The 24,976-nt window shown below is 38.2% G+C and overlaps 1 protein-coding gene across 1 annotated transcript in view; it reads left to right on the top strand.

Moving 5' to 3' along the window:
• KPNA4 (karyopherin subunit alpha 4) overlaps nucleotides 1-7,813 on the top strand; it is a 55,385-nt gene extending 47,572 nt beyond the window's left edge. The window contains exons 15-17 of the mRNA XM_082654566.1: nucleotides 1,211-1,373; nucleotides 3,974-4,068; nucleotides 5,742-7,813. Of these exons, the coding sequence (XP_082510692.1) occupies nucleotides 1,211-1,373; nucleotides 3,974-4,068; nucleotides 5,742-5,840 (357 nt within the window). The 3' untranslated portion in view covers nucleotides 5,841-7,813. The remainder of the gene's footprint in view (nucleotides 1-1,210; nucleotides 1,374-3,973; nucleotides 4,069-5,741) is intronic.
• Nucleotides 7,814-24,976: the final 17,163 nt, after the last annotated feature.

Below are 24,976 nucleotides of genomic sequence, written 5' to 3'. Positions count from 1 at the left end.
TCCCAGATATGGGGGACTTCCCTGGTGGTCCAGTGGTAAAGAATCCTCCTTACAATGTAGGGGACATGTGTTCGATGCACTACAGCTACACGATGTAGTTGCACTACAACTACTGAGCTCATGTACCTCAATTAGAGAGCCTGCTGCAAACTCTGAGCCCGCGCGCTCTGGAACGCGTGCGCCACAACTAGAGAAGAGAAAACCCACATACTGCAGCTAAGACCCGCGCAGCCAAAACTAAATTAAAAAAAAAAAAAAGTCCCAGATATGTTTCACAGACAAGTGAAAAAGGATGAATTTGGAGCTGATAATTGTCACAAATAAGGTATAGGCTGGTGGTGACCAGTGAATCCACTCAAATATGAATACAGAGTAGAATATAAATACAATACATGGAAATAACTAAATAGAAAAATGATAGAATAATATTTTGCAAATTTTATGGAACCAATAGAATAGCAGATTGAGAGGTGGCCAGGTATATATGAGTGCTAAATGTTATAGCAAAGAGAGGATGCTCTCAAATTGAACAATTATAGTTTTAAAAAAATAATCATCCAGCCTCTCAACTGATTTCATAATTTCTTAATGTTAGAAAGGATCTCTGAAGGAAGTACTCCTTATGGCAAAGAAATGTGTCATATGAACTTGAGTGATTCCTTCATTTTCACTTTAGTTTTTTTTCTAAGTTCATGTAAAATTAACATACTACATTAAAAAGAAAAGGTTAGATTAATGTAGTCTAACTTATCATGTGAGAGGTGAGGTCATATTTCCATATTCAAGATTTTAAAGTCAAAATTATTACAGTGAGGACTTCCCTGGTGGTGCTGTGGTTAAGAATCCACCTGCCAATGCAGGGGACATGGATTCGAGCCCTGGTCCGGGAAGATCCCACATACCACGGAGCAGCTAAGCCCGTGCGCCACAACTACTGAGCCTGTGCTCTAGAGCCCATGAGCCACAACTACTGAGTCCGGGTGCTACAACTACTGAAGCCCACGTGCCTAGAGCCCATGCTCCACAACAAGAGAAGCCCACACACCGCAACTAGAGAAAGCCTGCATGCAGCAACGAAGACCCAATGCAGCTAGCTAGCTAGCTAGATAGTAATGAAAATTAAAAAAAAAAAATTATTCCAGTGAGATAATAGGGTGCACGCATGAAGTTCACTTAACACTTATCATATCATGGTATTTTCATTCTTCAGGTGGCCTACCTAATCCAACAAAATGTTATCCCACCTTTTTGCAATTTGCTGACTGTAAAAGATGCACAAGTTGTGCAAGTAGTACTCGATGGACTAAGTAATATATTAAAAATGGCTGAAGATGAGGCAGAAACCATAGCCAATCTTATAGAAGAATGTGGAGGTAAGTTTATTATAAGCTATTGATATTATTCCACATTTTAATGTTCTTTTTGTAACTACTTTTATTTTCTAATACAGCACTTCTGTATTTTTCTGTCTTAGATAATGAAGTAATAGAATAAAGTAAATAGTGTATTCTATATGTACAGTGCTGCTCAGCTTCTTGCATATGCTTAGGTAACTGAATTGTTGCCATATATTGAACAGGCACTGTGCTAAGGTACTGGGAAGACGGTGGTAAACAAGACACAGTCCTTTCCCTCAAGGCATGTAGTCTAGTCGTGGAGATAAATATGAACTGATTTAATGTGCTAATTACCCTAATAGAAATGTACAACAAAAGGAAATACCCTAATCCATCCTGGAAGAAGCAGGAAGTGGCACCTGAGCTGGATTTTGAGAGATGAATAAGGATTAATAAAGTAAAAAGGGATGAAAGGTGTTCCAGGCAGAAATAACACCATGAGCAAAGTCTGAGGTGAGAAATAGCATTCAGCAAATTATAAGTAGTTTAGTGTTGCTGAATCACAAAATATGAGGTAGAAACTGCCAAAAGACAAGGCTGCAGACTTAGCCATTGACCAGGCCCCTGCAGTCTTAGAAGCTTTGTAGCACAGCAGATACTTTAGGGCAGTAGTTCCCAAATCTGGCAGTGTACCAGAGCCACCAGGAAGATAAACAACATGTCTTAGCTTTCAACCCTTAGGATTAACATGTAGACAGAACATGGAAGTCTCAGATATGGCTGTGGAATAACATGTAAATGTTATCAACCTGAATAAGCATAAAAGTAAAGATCTTTCTGATGGAAGTTGAGAAGTAAATGAAAGGAGGGAGAGGTAACTAGGAGTAGGAGAACCAGTATCTTCAGCTTCCTTAGTAGAGTTCAGAGGCTTGAAAATTAATAAGAAGTAAGTATTTTTAAAGTTATTAAAGTGACAAATAGAACAGCAACAAAAAATGCATAACTATCAAGTTGGGAACAGGACATGGGGAATACTGTTAGGGAAATAATTAGAAAGGGAGTACCAGAAAAATTAAAAGCAGGAATTGTTAAAAATTTTTCCTACTTGTATGTTTTTTTCTTTTACCATATAAACATTTTAATTATTAAAAATTTATTTTTATATATTAAAATAAAAATATAGATCTTGAGCATTGCCTACTTCACTGGAGGCGAGCCCTAGGAATATGTATCTTATAAACTTCCCAAAGGATTCTGCTGTAGGGTATGACAAGCCATTGGAAGATTTTACCTAGTGAATTGATGTATTTAAATGGAGCCATGGATATGAGGGGAATGGAACCATTTAGAGACAAGCAGGAAACCACCTAGGTGGTTTCTATGTATTGTGTTGAGGCCACAATAAATGAAGGCAGTGATAATAGAGAAAAGGGGGAGATGACAAGATTCAAGAAATGGATAGACTTTAAGGTTTTTGAGATTTGATTATAGAGTATTGAGGGTAAGGGGAATTTATTAGTCTGTCTCTCAGATTTCAAACTGTTGTTGATTATCACCAATAAGAATACAGTATAATAAACAGCGTAAATGAAGAATGGCAAAGAACAAATTGTGTTTTGGATAGTTTGAGTTTTAGATACCTGTTGAAATATCCTTGTGGAATTATCATACATGTTTAAGATTTTCAACATCTGAAGCTCAGAAAAGAAATGAAGCCATAGAGTTATAAGTCCTCAGCCTATATGTAGTAGTTAAACTTTTTCATGGAAGGGCCCCATAAAGAGAATGTGAAAAGTGAGAAACATGCCCATAACAACTTCCTCCACTTAAAGAATAGATAAAGGAAGAACACTCATGAAAGGGCAATTTCACTTTAATTCAGAGGCCTTAAAAGTAATTATTACTCCTGTAAAGCAAAACAATATCCAGTTTGCATATCAATAGGTTAAGTTAATATATTCTGCCTATGATTTAATAAATTTATTAATATTTACAGGGAAAATTCCCTTTTCCCCTGAAATACTGTGGTTGATCTTGATCATTTTTCATTATACTTGAATAGCTGTCTTAACATTCATATTTATTAATCACGAGTACTTAAAAGTTCTTTTCCTAAATGCTCACTAGAAAAACTTGGCAGATGCTACAAAGTAGAAGGAATTTGCTTTTAACTTTTTTTTTCCTTGCATCTTTGGGGATGTGTGTGTGTGTGTGTGTGTGTGTTTTTGGCCATGCCACATGGCTTGTGGGATCTCAGTTCCCCGACCAGGGATTGAATCCGGGCCCACACAGCAGTGAAAGCCCAGAGTCCTAACCACCTGGCCACCAGGGATCTCCCAGCTTTTAACTTTTAACAAAGCAATTTTACATGTTATTACTCTTTATAAACACTGATGTGTATAGTTATTCTGCTGAGTAGATGTCCCATTGCTTATGTTTATATGTAATTAGATACTCAGATAATTTTTAAAAGATAAATATGCTATATCTTTGTGCATAAAACCTTTTTATTTATAAGATTCACCTTTAGAATAAATTCCTCAAAATTGGATTTTGTGTTCTCAAGATTATTGTAACTTGTTTTGTCACTGCTTTTTAAATATTACCATTATTTCACTTCATAAAATTTCTTACAGGACTGGAGAAAATTGAACAACTTCAAAATCATGAAAATGAAGACATCTACAAATTGGCCTATGAGATCATTGATCAGTTCTTCTCTTCAGATGATGTATTTAATAATTTTATAATTTTCTTAGTTTTATGTATAAGCATAAGTCTGGATGAAATGTAAGCTAGGACATATATGTATGTATTTGGAGGGAATGGAATTGAAATAGATATATGGCAGTAATGTTACTTATTTCAGAAGTACAAATATTTCAGTATTTTAAAGTCCTTCAAGGTATTAAAAAGTAGTACTAGCTGTAATGGCAAAAAAAAAAAAAAAAAAAAAAGAATTTTTGACAGTGGATAAATCAGGCTTTATTTTCCCTTGATGTCTTTATAAACAAAACAGTGAAGCCTAGTATATCCTATAATAAATCCATTATGACAATAATTAATCTGTATTTGAATATATTGTCACTGTTATTTTTAGTTGGTCACCAAAAACTAATACAAAGATAAATAGATAAAATGAAAAAAATTATCAAGAAATATAATTATTTCTTATAATAATATATATATTACTATATAATGTAAGGTATAGTCCAGAAGAGTATCTTCAGATTGTCAGTATATGGTAATTGAAATTAAAGAATTATTTTTAGTATCACCTCTTTGGGAAAGTTAAATCTAAAATTAAAGCAGTTGTTTCTTAGAAAATTATAGTGATTATAGATAGAACCACCAGTGGATCTCTTGAATTATTTTCTCAACTTTTCAAAAAAAAATGGAATGTTATTAAATATTTTGTTAAGCATGCATGATTTGAACATTAACTTGACAAGGACAATACTAAAGAAGAATTACAGATTATCAAGCTAAGTCCTATTTAAAATATAATAGTAGTTGAAAAGTATACTTTTTTAAAGGTAGTTTTTGTCACATGTCTTAAAGTTGGGTTTTTAGAAGTCCTAATTGATAATTAGGTATACATAAAGCCTTATGATTTCTGATACTTCAACGTGCAGGTCTTGTTTACTCTGTTGCATCATGAAAAGAATAATAAAGATGATGTGCCTATTTATAGGAACTACACTATAGGTGCATAATTTTGTGGAATTTCAACGTTTAGATATAAAGCATATAGAAAGAATATTATACATTTTTAGCAGAGCTATTATTTTACTACTTTAAGCTCAAAAGTCATTTGTCTCCAATTGCTATTAAAAGATAAACCAAAGAATACACTTACTCTCCAAAAGTGGTAGCATTACAGTGAGTATACTCTGAGATGTAGGACCATTTCCAATGTATTACTTCTCTTTCATTCTTTCAGAAGATATACGTTTTGCATATTCTCTTAAGTTTCCTCTCTTTTTGGCATCTCTTAAGAAAAAGCCTTTATAAAGTGTTTCAGGTTTCTAAAGGGGTGGTAGGACAGTGTTGGCACCCATCATCTCCCATACTTTTTTTTTTTTAATTTATTAATTTATTTATTTTTGGCTGTGTTGGGTCTTTGTTACGGTGTGGGGGCTTCTCATTGCGGTGGCTTCTCTTGTTGTGGAGCACGGGCTCTAGAGCGCAGGCTCAGTAGTTGTGGCGCATGGGCTTAGTTGCTCTGCGGCATGTGGGATCTTCCGGGACCAGGGCTCGAACCCGTGTCCCCTGCATTGGCAGGTGGATTCTTAGCCACTGCGTCACCAGGGAAGCCCTCCCATGCTTTTTAAATGGAAATAGTACTACAATGCTATTTTTTTTTAAACTAATTATCACCTTCTTTTTCCTTTTTTCCCTTAGATTGATGAAGATCCTAGTCTTGTTCCAGAGGCAATACAAGGTGGAACATTTGGTTTCAATTCATCTGCCAATGTACCAACAGAAGGGTTCCAGTTTTAGAAAGATGTTGTGGAAGTTAGGTACAATGCAGCACTGAGATATATATATATATACACATATATATAAAAAGGTTTGATCCATCAAGCTTGGCTCATGGGATCTGCTGCTGCATTAAATCGGGAAAGAAAATGTGAAGATTTCATTTGGAATCACGGAAAATGCCCAAATGAGGTCAAGATGGCGAGTGGGTGCGAGTGAGAATGAGTGGCAAAATGTAATGAAAACTTTACATGAATGCTTATTTAGGTTGTTCAGAGTAAAAGGGCTACAGGTCACAGATATTCAGTGCCTGAGGAGGAACATTGACATTATATCCGCTGAGGGGAGAGTGCAGTAATGTCATCTTCAAGCCTTATAAGCATAAAAGAGAATAGGATGCCCATATAAGTCAAAGGAAAATGAGCCCAGGCCTTGCTATGAAGCAGTGTGTGAATGGACAATGTTGAATGAATGTCTGGCTCAGTGATAGAGAGCCAGGTTCATCTTTGAAATCTAGGGCTCTTCATTCATGAAGCAGACTCCTAGTCCTGGAGTGACTGTGTACGAGAGTATGGTTGTGGTGCTGTATGTGAACGCATGCAAGCTTGATTTGCCTTCAGGGGGCTGATAACAAACCTAGTAAATCATCAAAGTGAGATCATAAGTGTTACTGTACACTGGACATGAAAACAAAGACCAGTTCAGCAGCAGACATTGGTGTACTCTGCAGCCTGTGTTTTCTATTTCCCTTCTTCCCTTTTTCCCACCCCTCCTTTTTTTTCCCCCTCTTTTTTTTTTGTGGGGTTTTTTTTTTTTTTTAGTTTTTTTTTTTGTTTGTTTTTTTGTTTTTTTTTTGTGGGGTTTTTGTTTTGTTTTTAGTTTTTATTTACTTTACCTAGTATGGCTTTTTAGTTGCTTCTCAAGTCAGAAAACTTTCAGGAAGGTTTCCCTGTGCATTTGCACCAGATGAATGTTTGATGCTATGAAAAGCTTTCCATATCATCAAAACTAATTTGTGTAGATTTTTGCATGAAAAAAAACCATAAATTTCCCTCAAAATAGACTGTGTTGCAGTACACAAGTTACCATAATAGTATAAAACAGTAAAATGTGCTTTAAAAAGCCATCCTTTTCATTTTCAGAGATAACATAAAGATCTTTGCATGAGGTAAATCTACAGCCTAGTTCATTTTTAGATTTTGTTGAGTCCTGTAAAGAAGAAGAAGAAAAAAGTTTCAGTTGTGGTAGAATACCGTGCTGTGTTTAAATGTTACTTGTTTTCAAACTTTGTTTTCTATGAAAATGATATGGAAACTTCTAAAATGGAATTTGGTGCATATGTACTGCTGAATAAAGACCGATGAAGAGGTTTGAGTAGATGTACAAATCAAGTAATGGTTTGAACACCTTTAATAATATGCCTAATCTGTTCAATTGTTTTAGAATCTTTTTATCTTAGATGTAGGCAGCCATGAACAATCTATTTTGAGCCACTTTAGGGAGAAAACTTTGTATTTTTAAAACTTGCATAAAAGTTATGCAAGTGGTTTTTATAAATTGGAATAATGCCTCAGTTTCGAGGTTATGCACACTAAATTAAATGTGACATAAATTAATTTGTACAAAAAGAACTCTTTATAAGGTGGCTCATTGTAGGAAATCCTGTGCCTTCCCCTTTGAGCACAAGTGTTGCATGAACAACAGTTTGCTATAAGAAACATACCAGATTAGCCACCATTAGCATCTATATCTACTTTGTGTTTAAAAATCAACTGGTAATTCTGAAACACTGTAGAATGGATAAAAATTATTTTGTGATCATAACTCTTTGTTGAACTAGAGTATTTTTGCAGCATTCCTTGTCATCAGAAACATGGTTAAAGTTTAAAACTAGAAGCAGCAGAAAACTAGCTTGTAAAATTTATCCAAGTAGAGTGCAGGCTAGGCTGTCTTGGGGAGATAAACATTAAAACTCAAAGCAATGTTTTACATGGGGCGTGTGTGTGTGCTGTGTGGATTTTTTCATATATTAGTGTAAAGTTAGAGTAACTCAGTGGCTTACGTTTGCTTGTCTTTCATAAGCTTTTGATACAGACCCAACATTACAGAAGAAATTTCTTAAGTTATTTAATTTCGGTATAGACGTATTAATATTCTAACTGACTGAATTTGTTCAGGTGACACCATCTTTGCTTCTGCTTTCTCCCTGTCCAAACCAAGCTTTTGACCTTCCTTCACCCCTCCAGCAAAATGGACTGAGAGAGACAACTTGAGCTATATTTTAAGTATTTCTGTAACTACAACATATGGTTCCAAATAGATTGCATACAAAGCATGGTTTTTACAAATGGCTTAAGTTACCAGAAGGTGAACATAATAGTACTTTGCATAATTCATGTTTCTTAGTAAACAAAAACCTGGTTCAAAGTAAGCCAGTGAGGTTATAATAGGCCAAGTGATTTTATAGAATAATTTTCTTACAGATGCAGGACTCATGGCAGCTTGCTTATTCAAGGCCTGCAGGAGAATCTGATCTCAGAGAAGGCCCTAAGCTCTCTTTTAAAGGGCTCGCCTGATTAAATCAGGCCCACCCACTATAATCTCCCTTTTTTTTTTTTGCGGTATGTGGACCTCTCACTGTTGTGGCCTCTCCCGTTGCGGAGCACAGGCTCCGGACACGCAGGCTTAGCGGCCACGGCTCATGGGTGCAGCCGCTCCGCGGCATGTGGGATCTTCCCGGACCGGGGCACGAACCCGTGTCCCCTGCATTGGCAGGCGGACTCTCAACCACTGCGCCACCAGGGAAGCCCTATAATCTCCCTTTTGATTGACCCAAAGCCAAACTGATTAGTACCTTAATTATACCTGCAACATCCCTTTCTCTTTGCCTTATACCATAGCCTAATCACAGAATGATATCCATCATATTCACGTATCCTGCCAACACTTGAGTAAAGGGGATTATAAAGGGTATGTACACCAGGGAATCTTGAGAGCCATCTTAGAGTTCCTATACCACAAAGAAATACTAGTATTTAGAGCTGGAGCAGTTTAGAAGTGATCAGTAATATATTGCAAACTTATTTTTAGATGAAGTTTACCTGTGAGAATCTATTGAGAACTTTGCACCGGCTTCCTTCCAAAATGCATATACATACAGTTTTAGGGGTTCTGTGGGAGTCTGAATTTCAGAATATGAATGAACTGTCCCAGTCCCCCGCTTCAGATGATAGAGTTGTGAAGAAGTGACTTGATCAAGGCCAGACAGCTACTAAGGGCTAGAGAAGACCCAGATTGTACCTCCCATACCATTGGAAGCTATGCTTTCAATTACTGTTCTAAAACTGAGTTCATTTAAATTTGTGAGCCAATGCAAAAAAATGTTTATGCAGCTTTTCATATCTGTATTTTGAGGAATGGCTAACACTAATTCTTATAGAAGCTTGTGAGTTTTGAAATTACAGTTGACCCTTGAACAGTATGGACTTTGCAGGCCCACTTAAATGCCAGTTTTTTTTCACTAAATACTACAGGGTCAACTGTACTTTAAATCATCTTTAGATTACTTGTGATACCTAATACAGTGTAAATGCCATGTAAATAATTGTTAAGTACAATCTAAGTGCTGTGTAGCTAGTCCCTTGAACAAAGCTGGGGTTAGGGGTGCCGGCCCTCTGCATAGTCAAAAATCGAAAATCCTCATATCCATGGTTCCACATCCAAGGATTCAACCAGCCACAGATCATGTAGTACTGTAGTGCATATTTAGTGAAAAAAGTCCATTTATAAGTGAACCCAAGCAGTTCAAACACATGTTGTTCAAGGGTCCACTGTATTTGATTTCTTTGAGTTTCCAAAAATTGATCTTTCATTATGGATATTAAGAAGGTGAACTACAAACAGGCCAATTTAGCTTGAATCAAAAAAAGTTACCAGTTAACTCCTGAGGTTTAATGGATTATTTACTTCCTAAACTTGACATTTTAAACATTTAAGGAGAAAATGGTTTTTCTTTTTAACAAACACATTAATGAAGTGTATACTCTTTAAAAATATAAGTAATGAAATTATGCACATATGCCTTTAAATAAAATCAAAGTGCACATTTGTAGTCTTATTGTAATGAGTTAATTCCTAAGTTAAAGGAAGACGGAAAAAACGAAGATTTGTAAAGCCTGTATTCCAGTGTGATCAGAAGCAACTGAACTGTAGTGTCACATTGCATATTAACTATCATGTCAATAATATACAGGAAGGTAGATTGAATGTTTTTTCTCAAGATACAACTAAGCAGTTCCATCAATTTTGAATATTCTAAATTCAGGCCCTTTAGGTGACAAATTTGGTTCAGGATGTCCATGCCAGGATGTACTGTTTATAAAATTGACTTGACAGCTGCTACTTGGTGTATAAGAGCAGCTGAGTGTGAAGGAAAGTAAATACCGCCCTGCACATTTCTGATTTACCTCTTGTCAGAGGCCTGCACTCCTGTCTTTTTTTATTTTTTTAAAAAAAATTAATTAATTTATCTTTGGCTGCATTGGGTCTTCGTTGCTGCACGCAGGCTTTCTCTAGTTTTGGCAAGCGGGGGATACTCTTAGTTGTGGTGCGTGGGCTTCTCGTGGTGGCTTCTCGTTGCAGAGCACGGGCTCTAGGCACGTGGGCTTCAGTAGTTGTGGCATGCGGGCTCAGTAGTGGCACGTGGGCTTCAGTAGTTGTGGCAAGCAGGCTCAGTAGTTGTGGCACGCGGGCTCAGTAGTTGGGGCTCATGGGCTCTAGAGCGCAGGCTCAGTAGTTGTGGCGCACGGGCTTAGTTGCTCTGCGGCATGTGGGATCTTCCCGGACCAGGGCTCAAACCTGTGTCCCCTGCATTGGCAGGTGGATTCTTAACCACTGCGCCACCAGGGAAGTCCCTGCACTCCTCTCTTATCACTTACATTGTTGGCCCAATTTCTACCTTCTCTCCACAAGTTTTGCATCTTTGCAGCTCTAACTATGCTTACTCCAGGTTAACTTAGTTTTTCCAGACTGTCAGTTCTTCCAGTTTTATTCTTCGTGAAGAAAATTTTTTATAACCTTTTCATTTCTTTCTGTTATTCTTCAAGCATGAATCCTGCTTCCATATCATTCGTTCAGTGTCCCATCCTCTCTCGTCCTCTGGATTTTGAGCATTCTGAGCCACCTTTCCCCCATACTTTCTACATGGTTACCTTTTTACTGATTTTGTAATTGGATACTATAATGCTAATATCCAACGCTTGGACTCAGCTTAGGAGGGTATTTCTCTTATCTTAAAAAAAACAAAAACAGGGAAACCGCTGGCGGTCCAGTGGTTAAGACTCCACGCTTCCACTGCAGGGCGCACAGGTTCCGTTCCCAGCCGGAGCACTAAGATCCCACATGCCACACAGCCAAAAGTCATTTTGGCTCATAGTTGTGGGGTTGGGAAGAAATCGACATACCCTTAGTCTCTCCTGCCTTACTGCCGTACTTCTTGTTTCTCAGGGGTTGTCCCCTCTGTTCAACTCATTAACGTAAAATTTATCTATTAACCTATTATGGGTATTTTCTATCTCCAACCATTTCCCTTTGTACTTGCCAGTGTGCTCCCTCCATAAACAAATTACATACTGCCTCAAATCTAGTAGCTCCCAGTGTGATCTACAAGATGCCCAGCGTATGTAACCATATAACTGATGCAGAGAAACTGGGTTTTATCTTTTTTTTTTTTCCCCCTTTGAACCTGTTTAAGATGGTTATAGGAAAGCTGTTAAGGAGCTGTGAAGGTACCTAAATAGTAACTTTGTTCCAGTTTGAGTCAACTAGTGATGTACTGAAAAGTTTGTTTCCCTGTTTTCTCTATCCCCGGGTAACTCTTTTGCCGTTCTTCCCAGCTGCAGAGAGTAAAGAAAGCTAGAGGTAGCAGATAGGAAGTGTCTTGTTTGGATCCTGAATTCTCAACCACTTTACATACCTTGAACATTCCAGATATCTGTCTCCTTCAGGAAGCCAAATATATACAGTACCGTCTATTACCCTTGCCATCCCCATTAGCTCTCACTTTGCAGTGTGTGTTTTACACCGATGGTAATTTTTCAGTCTGTAGAGTCTGTTCAGTCACTGCTCTATCACATCTGCATTTTAGTCTTTCCACTAAATTGTAAGCTTCTTAAGGGCCAAAGTCAGCAAATAAACAAAGCTCTGTAAACCCCATGAAAGTGCCATGAGTTCTGTAGACGCTCAGAGGTTTGTGATTACAATACAACCTCTCACATGAACTGATAGTAGTGACTATTTCTAAAACTCTTCAATTTGGAATTTTTCAGTTTGCCTCATTGCATCTGAAGTTTAGAATGCTTTCTGTAGGAAGGCATTCATTGCCAGATGAATGCTCATTTCTTTATTTTCTTTTTTCACTTTTGATATTTACCCAATGTCAGATCTGGATATCTGACACTCACAGGATATTGCAATGCATCGTCATGTGTCTTTCAAATACCAGCCTTCCATAATATAAAGCAGGGGGTAACCTAATATATAATACTATTGATGCAATTAATTTTTGAAATGTGTGATTTATTGAAATATCTGTATCATAATAGTGTTTTTACAAAGAAAGTATCCAAACCATAAAGGTAACTGATTACTGTTTTAGTCTATAGTATGAAATTATTAGAATGCTTTTTGGTTATTGATGTTGCAGTGCTCTTTGATTAAAATAATTACATAAGCTTTCTTCTACCAGACTAGTAATTATACAAATTTTTAGGTGCTAGAAATAATTAGGAACAAGCCCAAGGAACTCCCTCAGTTTTATCTAGTCCTGATCTAAACAGTTCTGATAATCACCATGGTGTTTACTCATTTTTTCCTGTTCAGTGTTGCAGAGGCTTTAAGAGCAAATTCATACAGTGGCCCCTTTGATAGAGTTTCTGGCTTCATATCCTAGCTCTGCCACTTAACTCCTGTGGAACCTTGTAAAGTTACTTTAGCTGCTTCTGGTTCTTCATCTGAAAAATGGAAAATGTAGTAGTTAGTAGTGCCTACCCAGTGGGTTATTTTGTGGTTTAAATGAGTTAATTCATGTAAAGCACTCAGAATAATCCTACGTAAATAATAAGCACAGCAGCTAGGAGAATTTCCCTTTAACTTTTGCTGGAAATAAAGGCAGAAGCCTTATTTTTTACATTTAACAAATACCTGAGAACCCATGTTGGGCTAGGCATTAAGTCAGGAGTTAGAGTATGAAGCCAATTAAAATGTGTACTTGCTCTCAATTTAGTTTACTGAGGGAAAGACAGTCAGATGGATACATTAGAAGAAGTAAGTACAGTGACAGGTGTACGTGGTACCTTTGGTAAACCCCACTGTTTGGGGACTGCATCAGAGCATTTGATGGAGCATACAAAAAATTTAGACTTACTATCTCTAAATTCATTATCTCCAACTTAAGACTTCATTTGGCTATTCAGACTTTAATTTTTTTTCAAATCCTAACCCTCTATTTCTCCCTCATTCTTAGTAGATTACCCTTCCTATTTTAGGGGCGGGGAGGTGGCAAAGAGAAACTATATGAGAGAAACTTCCTCAGCTCACTTCCAGCTTAGAGACTTATATTAGAGGAGATAGATAGCTTTCCTCATAACTAAGGCAGTCCCATTGTCTTCAGTCCTATCTTCCTGCTACTTCTCAGGAATCTCACACTATGAATTATGGCTTTTCTCTCCTTTGTATTCAACTGTTCCCCTTCAGTGTGATCCTTCCCATTAACATTTGAACATGCAACAAATACTTCCCAACATAAAAATGAAAGTGGAGCCCTCTCTCCCGTTCCAGCTCCATCCTCCCCTTACCACCACAGCCAAAGTTCTTTTAAGAAGTTTGCTTCTTCCAATTGCTCAAGCCTCATTCTGAACCCACTAGTCTTTCATTTGCCCTCATCACTCCATAAAGCCCTTGAAAAATCACCAGTGCCTATATGTCACTAGATTAAATGTGCAATTTTTTATCTTTATCTTGACTCAGAAAAACTAGACACTTGACCACTCCCGTCTAGATTTTCACAAATTCACATTATTTTTCCTCCTCTGACCATTGCTACCTCCTTCCCTCTCTCTCTCCCCTTCCCCACCAAACTCCTAGCCAGCATTTTATCTCCTTTCTAGCACATGCTTTTCCCTGTCATTAAATGTTTAAGGGGTTTAACTCTCAACCCAGGGTTCTCCTCTCACACCAAGCTTCCTTTAATCTATGCAAAGATAGAGTAATCACACTTCAAGGATCAGCTATGACATGCCACTGATTTCCAACTTAGTATCAGCTTTCTCTAAAATCTCCATACTGCTTCCTTGAAATTCCCACGTATATACCTGAAAGGCAACCACAACTCTAGCTTGTCCAAGCCTATGATCTTCCTCTCCTACCACCAAGCATGTCCTCTTGAATTGTTCCCTATCTCAGTGAGTATCAGCTCCTCTGAGTTCTACAAAATGGCTCTTGCATCCTTTCACTTATCCCCATTTCTACCTCCTTAGTCCAACCATCATCTCTTTTCTTGAACCATTGCAGAATTAAAATGGTTTCCTTTGGCCACTGTGGCTCCCTTTCAATCTGATCTCTGCATTAAAGCCAAGAGTGATGTTTCTAAAATTCAAATCTGAGTGTGCCAGTGTTGTTACCTAGAACACTTCATATCTTCTCACTGCTCTTAGAATAAAAAGCAACATTCTTTTTTCTCATTGGAAATTTTATTTATTATTTTAAAAATTTATTTATTTCTGGCTGTGTTGGGTCTTTGTTGCTGCACGTGGGCTTTCTCTAGTTGCGGCAAGTGGGGGCTACCCTTCGTTGCGGTGCGCGGGTTTCTCATTGCGGTGGCTTCTCTTTGTGGAGCATGGGCTCTAGGTGTGTGGGCTTCAGTAGTTGTGGCACACGGGCTCAGTAGTTGTGGCACACGGCTTAGTTGCTCCACGGCATGTGGGATCTTCCCGGACCAGGGCTTGAACCCATGTACCCTGCATTGGCAGGTGGATTCTTAACCAATGTGCCACGCGGGAAGTCCCAGAAATTTTAATCATGTGCAAGAGTAGAATAAAATAATAAACCCTCATGTACCCGTCACCCAGCTTCAACCATCATCAACACATAGTCAATCTTTTTTTTTTTTTTTCCTGCACCGCGCTGCTTGCAGGATCTTAGTTCAACCAGGGATCGAACCCGTGCCCCCTGCAATGAAAGTGTGGAGTCCTAACCACTGGACCGCCAGGGAAGTCCCGACACATGGTCAATCTTGTTTCATCTCTGGCCCACCAACTATTCCTATCTCCCTTGAATTATTTTGAAGCAAATCCTAGGCATTTCATTATGTATCTCTAAAAAATTAAGAACTTCTTCTTAACATAACCACAGCAATATCACATCTTTAAAAAATTAACACTTCCTTCATAGTATCTAGTCCATGTTCAAATGTCCTTGACTTAGCCAAAATCATTAACATGGCCACAGCCTTTCATTTTCTGGCCCCTGCCTTTTTCTCTAGCCATTTTTTTCACGCACACCACTCTTCTCTGTGCTTTGACTCCACTGGCTTTTCAGATACTCCTCTCGTGAGGCCTTTGATTTTGTTTTCTCTGCTAGAATATCCCCTTCCCCCCTTTTCTTGTTCATCTCTTAGCTTAAGCATCACTTTCTAAGAGAAACTGGCACTTACTGCCCAACTTAAATTCCTTTATTAAAAGCTCTCGTAGAACTCCATTCCTTTTGTTTAGCACACCTTGAAGTTCACAATTAAGATTCATACAATACTAGACTATAGCAGGAATCATGTAGCACATTGCCTAGAACATAGAGCTTGCTTGCTTTCTTCCTTCCTTTCTTTCTCTTTTTCTCTCTTTTTTTCTTTCTTTCTCTTTCTTTCTTTTTCTTTTTCTTCCTTCCTTCCTTCCTTTCTTTTCTTTCTTTTCTTTTTCTTTCTCTTTCTCTTTCTCTTTCTCTCTCTCTCTCTCTTTCTCTTTCTCTTTCTCTTTCTCTCTCTCTCTCCCTCCCTCCCTCCCTCCCTCCCTTCCCTCCCTCTCTCTCTCTCTGTCTCTCTCTCTCTCACACACACACACACACACACACACGCATCTGGTCTTAGTTGCGGCGCCGGCTGTTTGTTGCAGCAGTTGGGGTTCTCTGTAGTTGTGGTGCACGGGCCCTAGACTGCGCAGGCTCAGTGGTTGCAGCACGTGGGCTTAGTTGCCCCGCAGCATGTGGGATCTTAGTTTCCCGACCAGGGATTGAACCAACGTCCCCTGCATTGGAAGGCAGTCAGGGGAGGCTTCTTGGAGGACGTAGGGCCCTCCTGACTGACTCAAGAGTTAGCCAGATGAAGTGGGGGGCAAGGGCCTTCCCCAGTGAGCAATGTCAGGGATGGGGAAAACGGAATCATTTTTAGTCTAAAAGTTGACATCAGGGTTGGTGGGAAGGGACCAGAACAAGCAACACATAATATGCTTTATTTAGGAGAGACTTAGGGATTTTAAGTGGGAGAGTGTCATTGTGAAATTTGAACTTTTAAGTAAATCACTGTGTCAACTTCGTTGAACATGGATTTCAGGAAGATAAGAATAAAGGCAGGAAGACCAATTGGGAAGCTCTTAGAGCAATTGGGCATGAGAAAAGGAGGTACTGAACAGGGCAGTACACAGTAGAAATAGAGAAGAGGGAATGGTCTAAAAAATATTTAGAGGTATATCCGTTACCAGTTGTCTTTCAGCTCCAAGTCCACCCTTCTTTGCCCTACTTTATGACACTGCAGCTGGCTGGTGTAAATGTTTTTCCATTACCAGCTAGCACAATGTTCGGCTTTGTCATTAGAGAGCCCGGGAGTAACACCACAAGACCATTGTGGCAGGATGACACTTCTGGATGCAATTGTCCATTTTTATTATTCACCACTAGAGCCCAGAGACCCTAAGGGACCAGTTTGTGCTCTGCCTTCCGGCCATGCTCTCTCAGCATGGCAGCTGCCTCAGAGCAGCTGCAACAGGATACTTCCACAGCAGTGTATATATGTGTGTATCATACAGGAGATATGATGAAAATATATGTATAGTTGAAATTTTATCCAAAGAATAACTTTATAAGAAGTGTGCCAGATTAAGGTAAAGAAAACTTTAAATGCCACTGCAGGAAGTCGATGTAATCTCAAACTGTATAAAAGCTCACAACTCAATGATAACAAAATAACCCAGTTTAAAATGAGGGGACTTCCCTGATGGTGCAGTGGTTAAGAATTCGCCTACCAATGCAGGGGACATGGGTTCGAGCCCTGGTCCAGGAAGATCCCACATGCCGCGGAGCAACTAAGCCTGTGCGCCACAACTACTGAGCCTGTACTCTGGAGCCCGCGAGCCACAACTACTGAGCCCACGTGCCTAGAGCCCCTGCTCCGCAATGTGAGGAGCCACCGCAATGAGACACCCGTGCACCGCAGCGAAGAGTAGTCCCCTCTTGCCACGACTACTGAAAGCCCGTGCACAGCAACGAAGACCCAACGCAGCCAAAAATAAATTTAAAAAAAAAAGAGGAAAAATTTGCACAGACATTTCATGAAAAGTGATGTGTTTTTTTTAACATCTTTATTGGAGTATAATTGCTTTACAATGGTGTGTTAGTTTCTGCTTTATAACAAAGTGAATCAGCTATACATATATCCCCGTATCTACTCCCTATCCCACTCCTCTAGGTGGTCACAAAGCACCGAACTGATCTCCTTGTGCTGTGCAGCTGCTTCCCACTAGCCATCTATTTTACATTTGGTAGTGTATATATAAGTCCATGCCACTCTCTCACTTCATCCCAGCTTACCCTTCCCCCTCCCCGTGTCCTCAAGTCCGTTCTCTACGTCTGCATCTTTATTCCTGTCCTGCCCCTAGGTTCTTCAGAACCTTTTTTTTTTTGTTTTTTTAGATTCCATATATATATGTGTTAGCATACGGTATTTGTTTTTCTCTTTCTGACTTACTTCACTCTGTTTGACAGACTCTAGATCCATCCACCTCACTACAAATAACTCAATTTCGTTTCTTTTTATGGCTGAGTAATATTCCATTGTATATATGTGCCACATCTTCTTTATCCATTCATCCGTCAATGGACACTTGGGTTGCTTCAGTGTCCTGGCTATTGTAAATAGAGCTTCAATGAACATTGCAGTACATGACTCTTTGAATTATGGTTTTCTTAGGGTATATGCCCAGTAGTAGGATTGCTGAATCGTATGGTAGTTCTATTTTTAGTTTTTTAAGGAACCTCCATACTGTTCTCCATAGTGGCTGTATCAATTTACATTCCCACCAACAGTGCAAGAAGGTTCCCTTTTCTCCACACCCTCTCCAGTATTTATTGTTTGTAGATTTTTTGATGATGGCCATTCTGACTGGTGTGAGGTGATACCTCATTGTAGTTTTGATTTGCATTTCTCTAATGATTAGTGATGTTGAGCATCCTTTCATGTGTTTGTTGGCAGTCTGTATATCTTCTTTGGAGAAATGTCTATTTAGGTCTTCTGCCCATTTTTGGATTGGGTTGTTTGTTTTTTTGTTATTGAGCTGCTTGTAAATTTTGGAGATTAAGCCTTTGTCAGTTGCTTCATTTGCAAATATTTTCTCCCATTCTGAGGGTTGTCTTTTCATCTTGTTTATGGTTTCCTTTGCTGTGCAAAAGCTTTTAAGTTTCATTATGTCCCATTTGTTTATTTTTGTTTTTATTTCCATTTCTCTAGGAGGTGGGTCAAAAAGGATCTTGCTGTGATGTGTATGTCATAGAGTGTTCTGCCTATGTTTTCCTCTAAGAGTTTTATAGTGTCTAGACTTACATTTAGGTCTTTAATCCATTTTGAGTTTATTTTTGTGTATGGTGTTAGGGAGTGTTCTAATTTCACTCTTTTACATGTAGCTGTCCAGTTTTCCCAGCACCAACCACTTATTGAAGAGGCTGTCTTTTCTCCATCATATATTCTTTTTTTTTTTTTGTGGTACGTGGGCCTCTCACCATTTTGGCCTCTCCCGCCACGGAGCACAGGCTCCGGACGCGCAGGCTCAGCGGCCATGGCTCACGGGCCCAGCTGCTCCGCGGCATGTGGAATCCTCCCGGACCGGGGCATGAACCCGCGTCCCCTGCATCGGCAGGCGGACTCTCAACCACTGCGCCACCAGGGAAGCCCCATCATATATTCTTGAAAAGTGATATGTGGATAGCAAACACATGAAAAGCTGGTCAACATCATTAATAATGAGAGAAATGTAAATAAAGACTGCAAGATACCACTACACTCATATTAGAATGGTTAAAATTTAAAAAACAAAACCAAGGCCAAAAAACTGACAACACCAAATGCTGACAAGGATGCAAAGCAACTGGCACTCTCCTACATTCCTGGTGAGAATGCAAAATGGCCTGGTCACTTCGGAAAACCGTTTGGAAGTTTCTTATAAAGTTAAACATACAATTTACCCTACAACCAGCAATCCCGCTCCTAGGTATTTACTAAAGTGAAATGAAAACTTCATTCACAGGAAAACCTGCATATGAATGTTTCTAGCTGCATTATTCATAATCACCCAGTACTGGAAACAACTCCCCAAATTCCTTCAACTGGTGAATGGATAAATGAGTACATCCATATAATGGATTATTAGTCATCAATATAAAGAAAGAAACTGTTACAACAACATGAATGAATTTCAAATGCACTATGCTAAGTGAAAGCCAGATTCAAAGGCTTATACTGTCTGATTCCAATTATATGACAATCTGGAACATGTTTTATAAGGATAAAACATTGGGTCAGTGGTTTCCCAGGACTAGGTGGGAGAGAAATTGACTATAAAGGGGCACAAGAGAAATTTTGAGAGTGATGCAAAAGTGCTATATCTTGATTGTAATGGCAATTACACAACTGTATTCATTTGTCAAAATTCATAGAACTGTCCACTAAAAATGGTGAAATTTACTCTCTATAAAATATACCTCAATTTAAAAAAAAATGCTACTGCTTGCTGAACACAAATGGAGATTTGAATTAAAAGTCATATAAATTTCTTATATAAGAATCATAAATATGTCACTTCCCTCCAAGTTGATCTTTTAAAAGAAAAAAATATGAAGAGAAATATGAAAATTCTGAAACGGAGTACTTACTAGCTCTGCCAGATTGTAAAATATAAATTTTAATTAAAACAGTATAGAACTGGCTTATTAATAATAATTTACTAGAGACAAATTTTCTGAAAATCCAGAAATAGACCTAAACACATTTGGAACATAGTGCTATATATTAAAAGCAGTATCTCGGGGCTTCCATGGTGGCACAGTGGCTAAGAATCCGCCTGCCAATGCAGGGGGCATGGGTTCAATCCCTGGTCCGAGAAGATCCTACGTGCCGCAGAGCAACTAAGCCCATGCACCACAACTACTGATTCTGCTCTCTAGAGCCCACGAGCCACAACTACTGAGTCCGTGTGCCACAACTACTGAAGCCTGCGTGCCTTAGGGCCTGCGCACTGCAACTACTGAGCCCACGTGCTGCAACTACTGAAGCACGCGTGCCTAGAGCCTGTGCTCCACAACAAGAGAAGCCACCACAAGGAGAAGCCTGTGCACCGCAACAAAGAGTAGCCCCCGCTCGCCACAACTAGAGAAAGCCCACGCGCAGCAATGAAGACCCAACGCAGCCAAAAAATAAATGAATAAATAAAATACTTTAAAAAAAAGCAGTATCTCAAATAAATGGGGAAAAATGAATTATTCAATAAATAGTAATAGAAAACTGAGTAACCATCCAGAAAGAAAGTTGGCTTTGTATTTCACACTGCATACCAGGAAAAATCCAAATGAATAAAAGTAAAAACAACTCACTATAGAAGTACTAGTGGAAAGCCATGGGAGGATTATTTTATAAATGTAAAGGGAGGATTTTTTCTAATGTAATATGAAAACTGAGAAGCACCATAAACAAGAAATGGATTAATTTACTTACATAAAAAATAAAAATCTCTGCAGGAAAATCTTCATAAGAAAGAAAACTTCAAAAGAAAAACAACTAAGAAAAATATTTCTAATCATCTTAGAGAAAGGACCAATTTTTCTAACATGAAAAGATCCTACAAATCAGTTTTTAAAGGTTCAATGGAAAATGGATAAAATACATAAAGTTTAAGAAAATATAAATGGCTCTGTTTTAACTTGAATTGTGTCCTCCTAAAATTCATATGGTGAAGTATAACACTTAGTACCTCAGGATGTGACCTTATTTAGAGATAGGGTCTATAAAGAGGTAATTAAGGGGACTTCCCTGGTGGTCCAGTGGTTGGGACTGCACTGCAGGGGGCACAGGTTCAATCCTTGGTGGAGGAACTAGGATCCTACATGCCTCGCAGCATGGCCAGAAAAAAAAAAAGGTAATTAAGTTAAAATGAAGTCATTAGGGTGGGCCCTAATCCAATATGATTGGTGTCCTTATAAAAAGAGAAAATATGGACACAGGCATGTACACAGGGAGAACACCGTGTGAAAACTAAGCGATATGCTTCTCCAAGCCAAGGAACGCCGAGGATTGCCAGCAAGCCACCAGAAGATAGGGGAGGTGCCCGAAACAGATCCTTCCTCAGAGCCCTTAGAAGGGGCCAACCCTGCTGAAACATTGATCTCAGACTACTAGTTTCCAGAATAAGACAATACATTTCTGTTGTTTACATCACCGACTCTGTGGTCTTTTGTTACAGCAGCCCTAGCAAACTAACACAGGCTGGTAAACATATGAAAATTTATTCAGTCTCACCCATAATAAGTGAAATTAAAAGTAAAACTGCAAGAAACCATTTGTGGTCTAGGTTGTTAAAGATCAAAAGAGTCTGGATAGGGCTTCCCTGGTGGCGCAGTGGTTAAGAATCTGCCTGCCAATGCAGAGGACACGGGTTCGAGCCCTGGTCTGGGAAGATCCCACATGCCGCAGAGCAACTAAGCCCATGAGCCACAAATACTGATTCTGCTCTCTAGAGTCCGCGAGCCACAACTACTGAGCCCGCACGCCACAACTACTGAAGCCCATGCACCTAGAGCCCGTGCTCCGCAACAAGAGAAGCCACCGCAATGAGAAGCCCACGCACCACAGCAAAGAGTAGCCCCCGCTCGCCACAACTAGAGAAAGCCTGTGCACAGCAACAAAGACCCAACGCAGCCAAAAATAAGTTAATAAATTAAAAAAAAAAAAGTCTGGATAACACCTAATGCGTTGTCATTGGTGTTCAGAAAACAGTACACTCATGCCTTGCTGTTGGGAGGAGAAACTAGTACAAACTCAGTGGAGGGGAATTTGACAAAAATCTCTCAAAATTATAAATACATGTACCCTTTCCAAATGTGAGAAATGCCATCATACAAATTTATTTATGGCAGCATCATGTGAAAAATCAAAAGATTAGAATTAACCGTCAATCAACATTCATATAATGGAATATTTTACACCTACTAATAAAATTAAGGAAGACTCTTTGTGTATTGATATAGAAAAGTCTCCAAAATATTGAAAGACTGAAAAAGCAAAATATATAACTGTGTATAGTATTCTTTGTGTGTGTATGTTTACATATAAATTTATTTGCTTGAATACGCTTAAAATATCTCTGGAAGAATAGGCACAAAAAAATTAACATTGGATTCTCTATGGAGAGGAACTGGGTTTCTGAAGGACACGGTTGGAGAGACACTTTTTAACACATGATGCTTTAAAAAAATTTTTTTGAATTTTGAACCATGTGTAAAATGTATAAATATATTTCTACGTAAATACAGTTTTACTTTTTTCTGCCACAAGATGGCAGTGTTAAAAAGGCTTTATGGAAGAGCACAGTATTTTGAAATTGGTCTCATGACAAACTTATTTGGCTTGTAATTTTCAAGGATCTAATCGAGGATTGAAAATGTATAAAATGTATTTTAAGGCAAGACAGCATATTTTGGGAGCCATGTAAATATTTTTTTCTTTAGTTCCCTAGTTTTTCATAGTCAATTTTGTTCTCTTTTTGCTTTAATCAAAGCACTATAGGCCCCTGGTACAACAAAACAAAGAGATAGTACAAAAGGGCTTTTAATGAAACATCACAGTCTTTCTCTCCATCCCATTTTCATTCCCCAGAGGCAGCTACCTTTTATTATAATTGGGGTTACACACAAAACTTTGAATAATATGCATATATCTCTAGTTTTTATTTTACCAACTTTAGATAGTATGTGCTCCCTATATATGAAAGACAGACTTAACTCACTCATATTACCTCCACTTCTATTCTTTTCTTACCAGTTTTTGATAAATTATTTTTGAATGCTTCTAGTGGTTACCTTTATACTTTAAATTGTTCATTTAAGCCTCCAGTTCTCATTCTGTCGGTTTTCAACATTACCTCTTAACCACCTGATATGTTAGGTAAGGGTGTTACCATCTCAACTCTTCTCTTCTCCTCTCTGCCCCTCCCGTCCACCTTCCAACTTTTGTTACCTTTACTTTTTATTTTTTTTAAAAAAAGCTTGATTGAGATATAATTTACAATCCATAAAGTTTACCCATTTAAAATGTACAATTCAATGGTTTTTTGTGTATTTACAGAGTTGTTCAACCATCACCATAATCTAACTTTAGAACATTTTCTTTACCCCCCGAAAACGAACCCCATTCCCATAAGCTGTCCCTCTCCAATTCTGCACAACCTTACACAACCACTAACCTGCTTTCTGTCTTCATAGATTTACCTATTCTGGACACTTCATGGAAGTGGAATCATACAATATGTGGTCTTTTGTGACTAGCTTCTTTCACTTTGCATAATGTTTTTGAGGTTCATCAGTGTTTTAGCATGTGTTTTATTCCTTTTTATTGCCGAATAATACCTCATTGTACGGATATACCACATTTTGTTTTTTCATCTTAGGTGACACACATTTTAGTCTTTTCTACTTTTTTTTTCTTGCTATTATGAATAATGTTACTATAAACAGTTAGATTTATTGTTCATTTTATTCTGTAACTGTATTCTATAATCATTTTGTCTGTCTTTAACCATATTTTATAATCGTCTTTTCTGTCTTGATTATGGTTTGATTCTAAAAGTTGAAAAATACCTAATTTGATTACCTTACTGTGTACATGTTGCTCACTACAAGAGCCAAATAGTGCACTGGGATTATATTTACTTCTCTGCAAAAGGGACATCATGGTCTCCTTTTTTCCCCTGTGGCATCTCTTCCAGAGCCTTCCACTTTCTGCCCCGATGTAAACTCATCGCAAGAGGTAATCTGGGGATTGATAATTCCTGGGTGGATCCCACGTCTTTCTCTTTTTTGTTGATTCCTTTTGTTTTAAGGACATTCATCCTCAGGTAACTTCCTCAGAAATAGTTCATGGAGGTAACTTTCTGACGTGTTTGTAACATCTGAAAATATCTTTATTTTACCTTCACATTAATTTGGCCAGGTATAAAATTCTTCATTCAAATCTAGAATTCTCAGAGCCTTGAAGAAATTACTTTATTGTCTTCTGGTACCTAATATCACTGATGATAATTCTTGTGACAATTGGGTTCTCATTCCCTTGTTGGTAGTCTGTTTATCCCCCTTCCCCCTCTGAATCTTTTTATGATCTCTTTATACTTGGTGTTCTGAAACTTCATGATGATGGTGTCTACCATGAATCTTGCTTCATTTATCACGTTAGACTCATGTCTTTCTTCAGATCTTGGAAATGTTTTGTCCTTTTTTAAAAAAAATAATTTCTTCTCCATTTTCTCACTTCCCTTCTTTTTGAGGACATAAATGTTGAATCTTAGATGCTACTTTTCATCCCTTTGTCTTTTTTTTTTTTTTTTGCTTAACATTCTGGGAGGTTTTTTGACTTTATCTACCAGTCTTTTAATTAATTTTCTTTTTTTACTTTGGCAATTTTTGTTTTTAACTTTCAGCGGCTTCATTTGTATTCCTGAATGTGCCTTCTTCTTTGCATTCTATTCTTGTTTTATGGATAACTGACTTCTTAAATCTCTCTAAGTATTAATTAGAAGGTTCTTTACCCCTCTATTCCCCAAATTATATTTGTTTTTTCTGTGATCAGGTGTTTTGCTTAT

Source organism: Grampus griseus (assembly GCF_964374135.1).
Source record: "Grampus griseus genome assembly, chromosome: 5".
Taxonomy (NCBI): domain Eukaryota; kingdom Metazoa; phylum Chordata; class Mammalia; order Artiodactyla; family Delphinidae; genus Grampus; species Grampus griseus.
The sequence above is the reverse complement of the archived record's forward strand: the minus strand, read 5'-3'. Positions and strand labels throughout refer to the sequence as shown.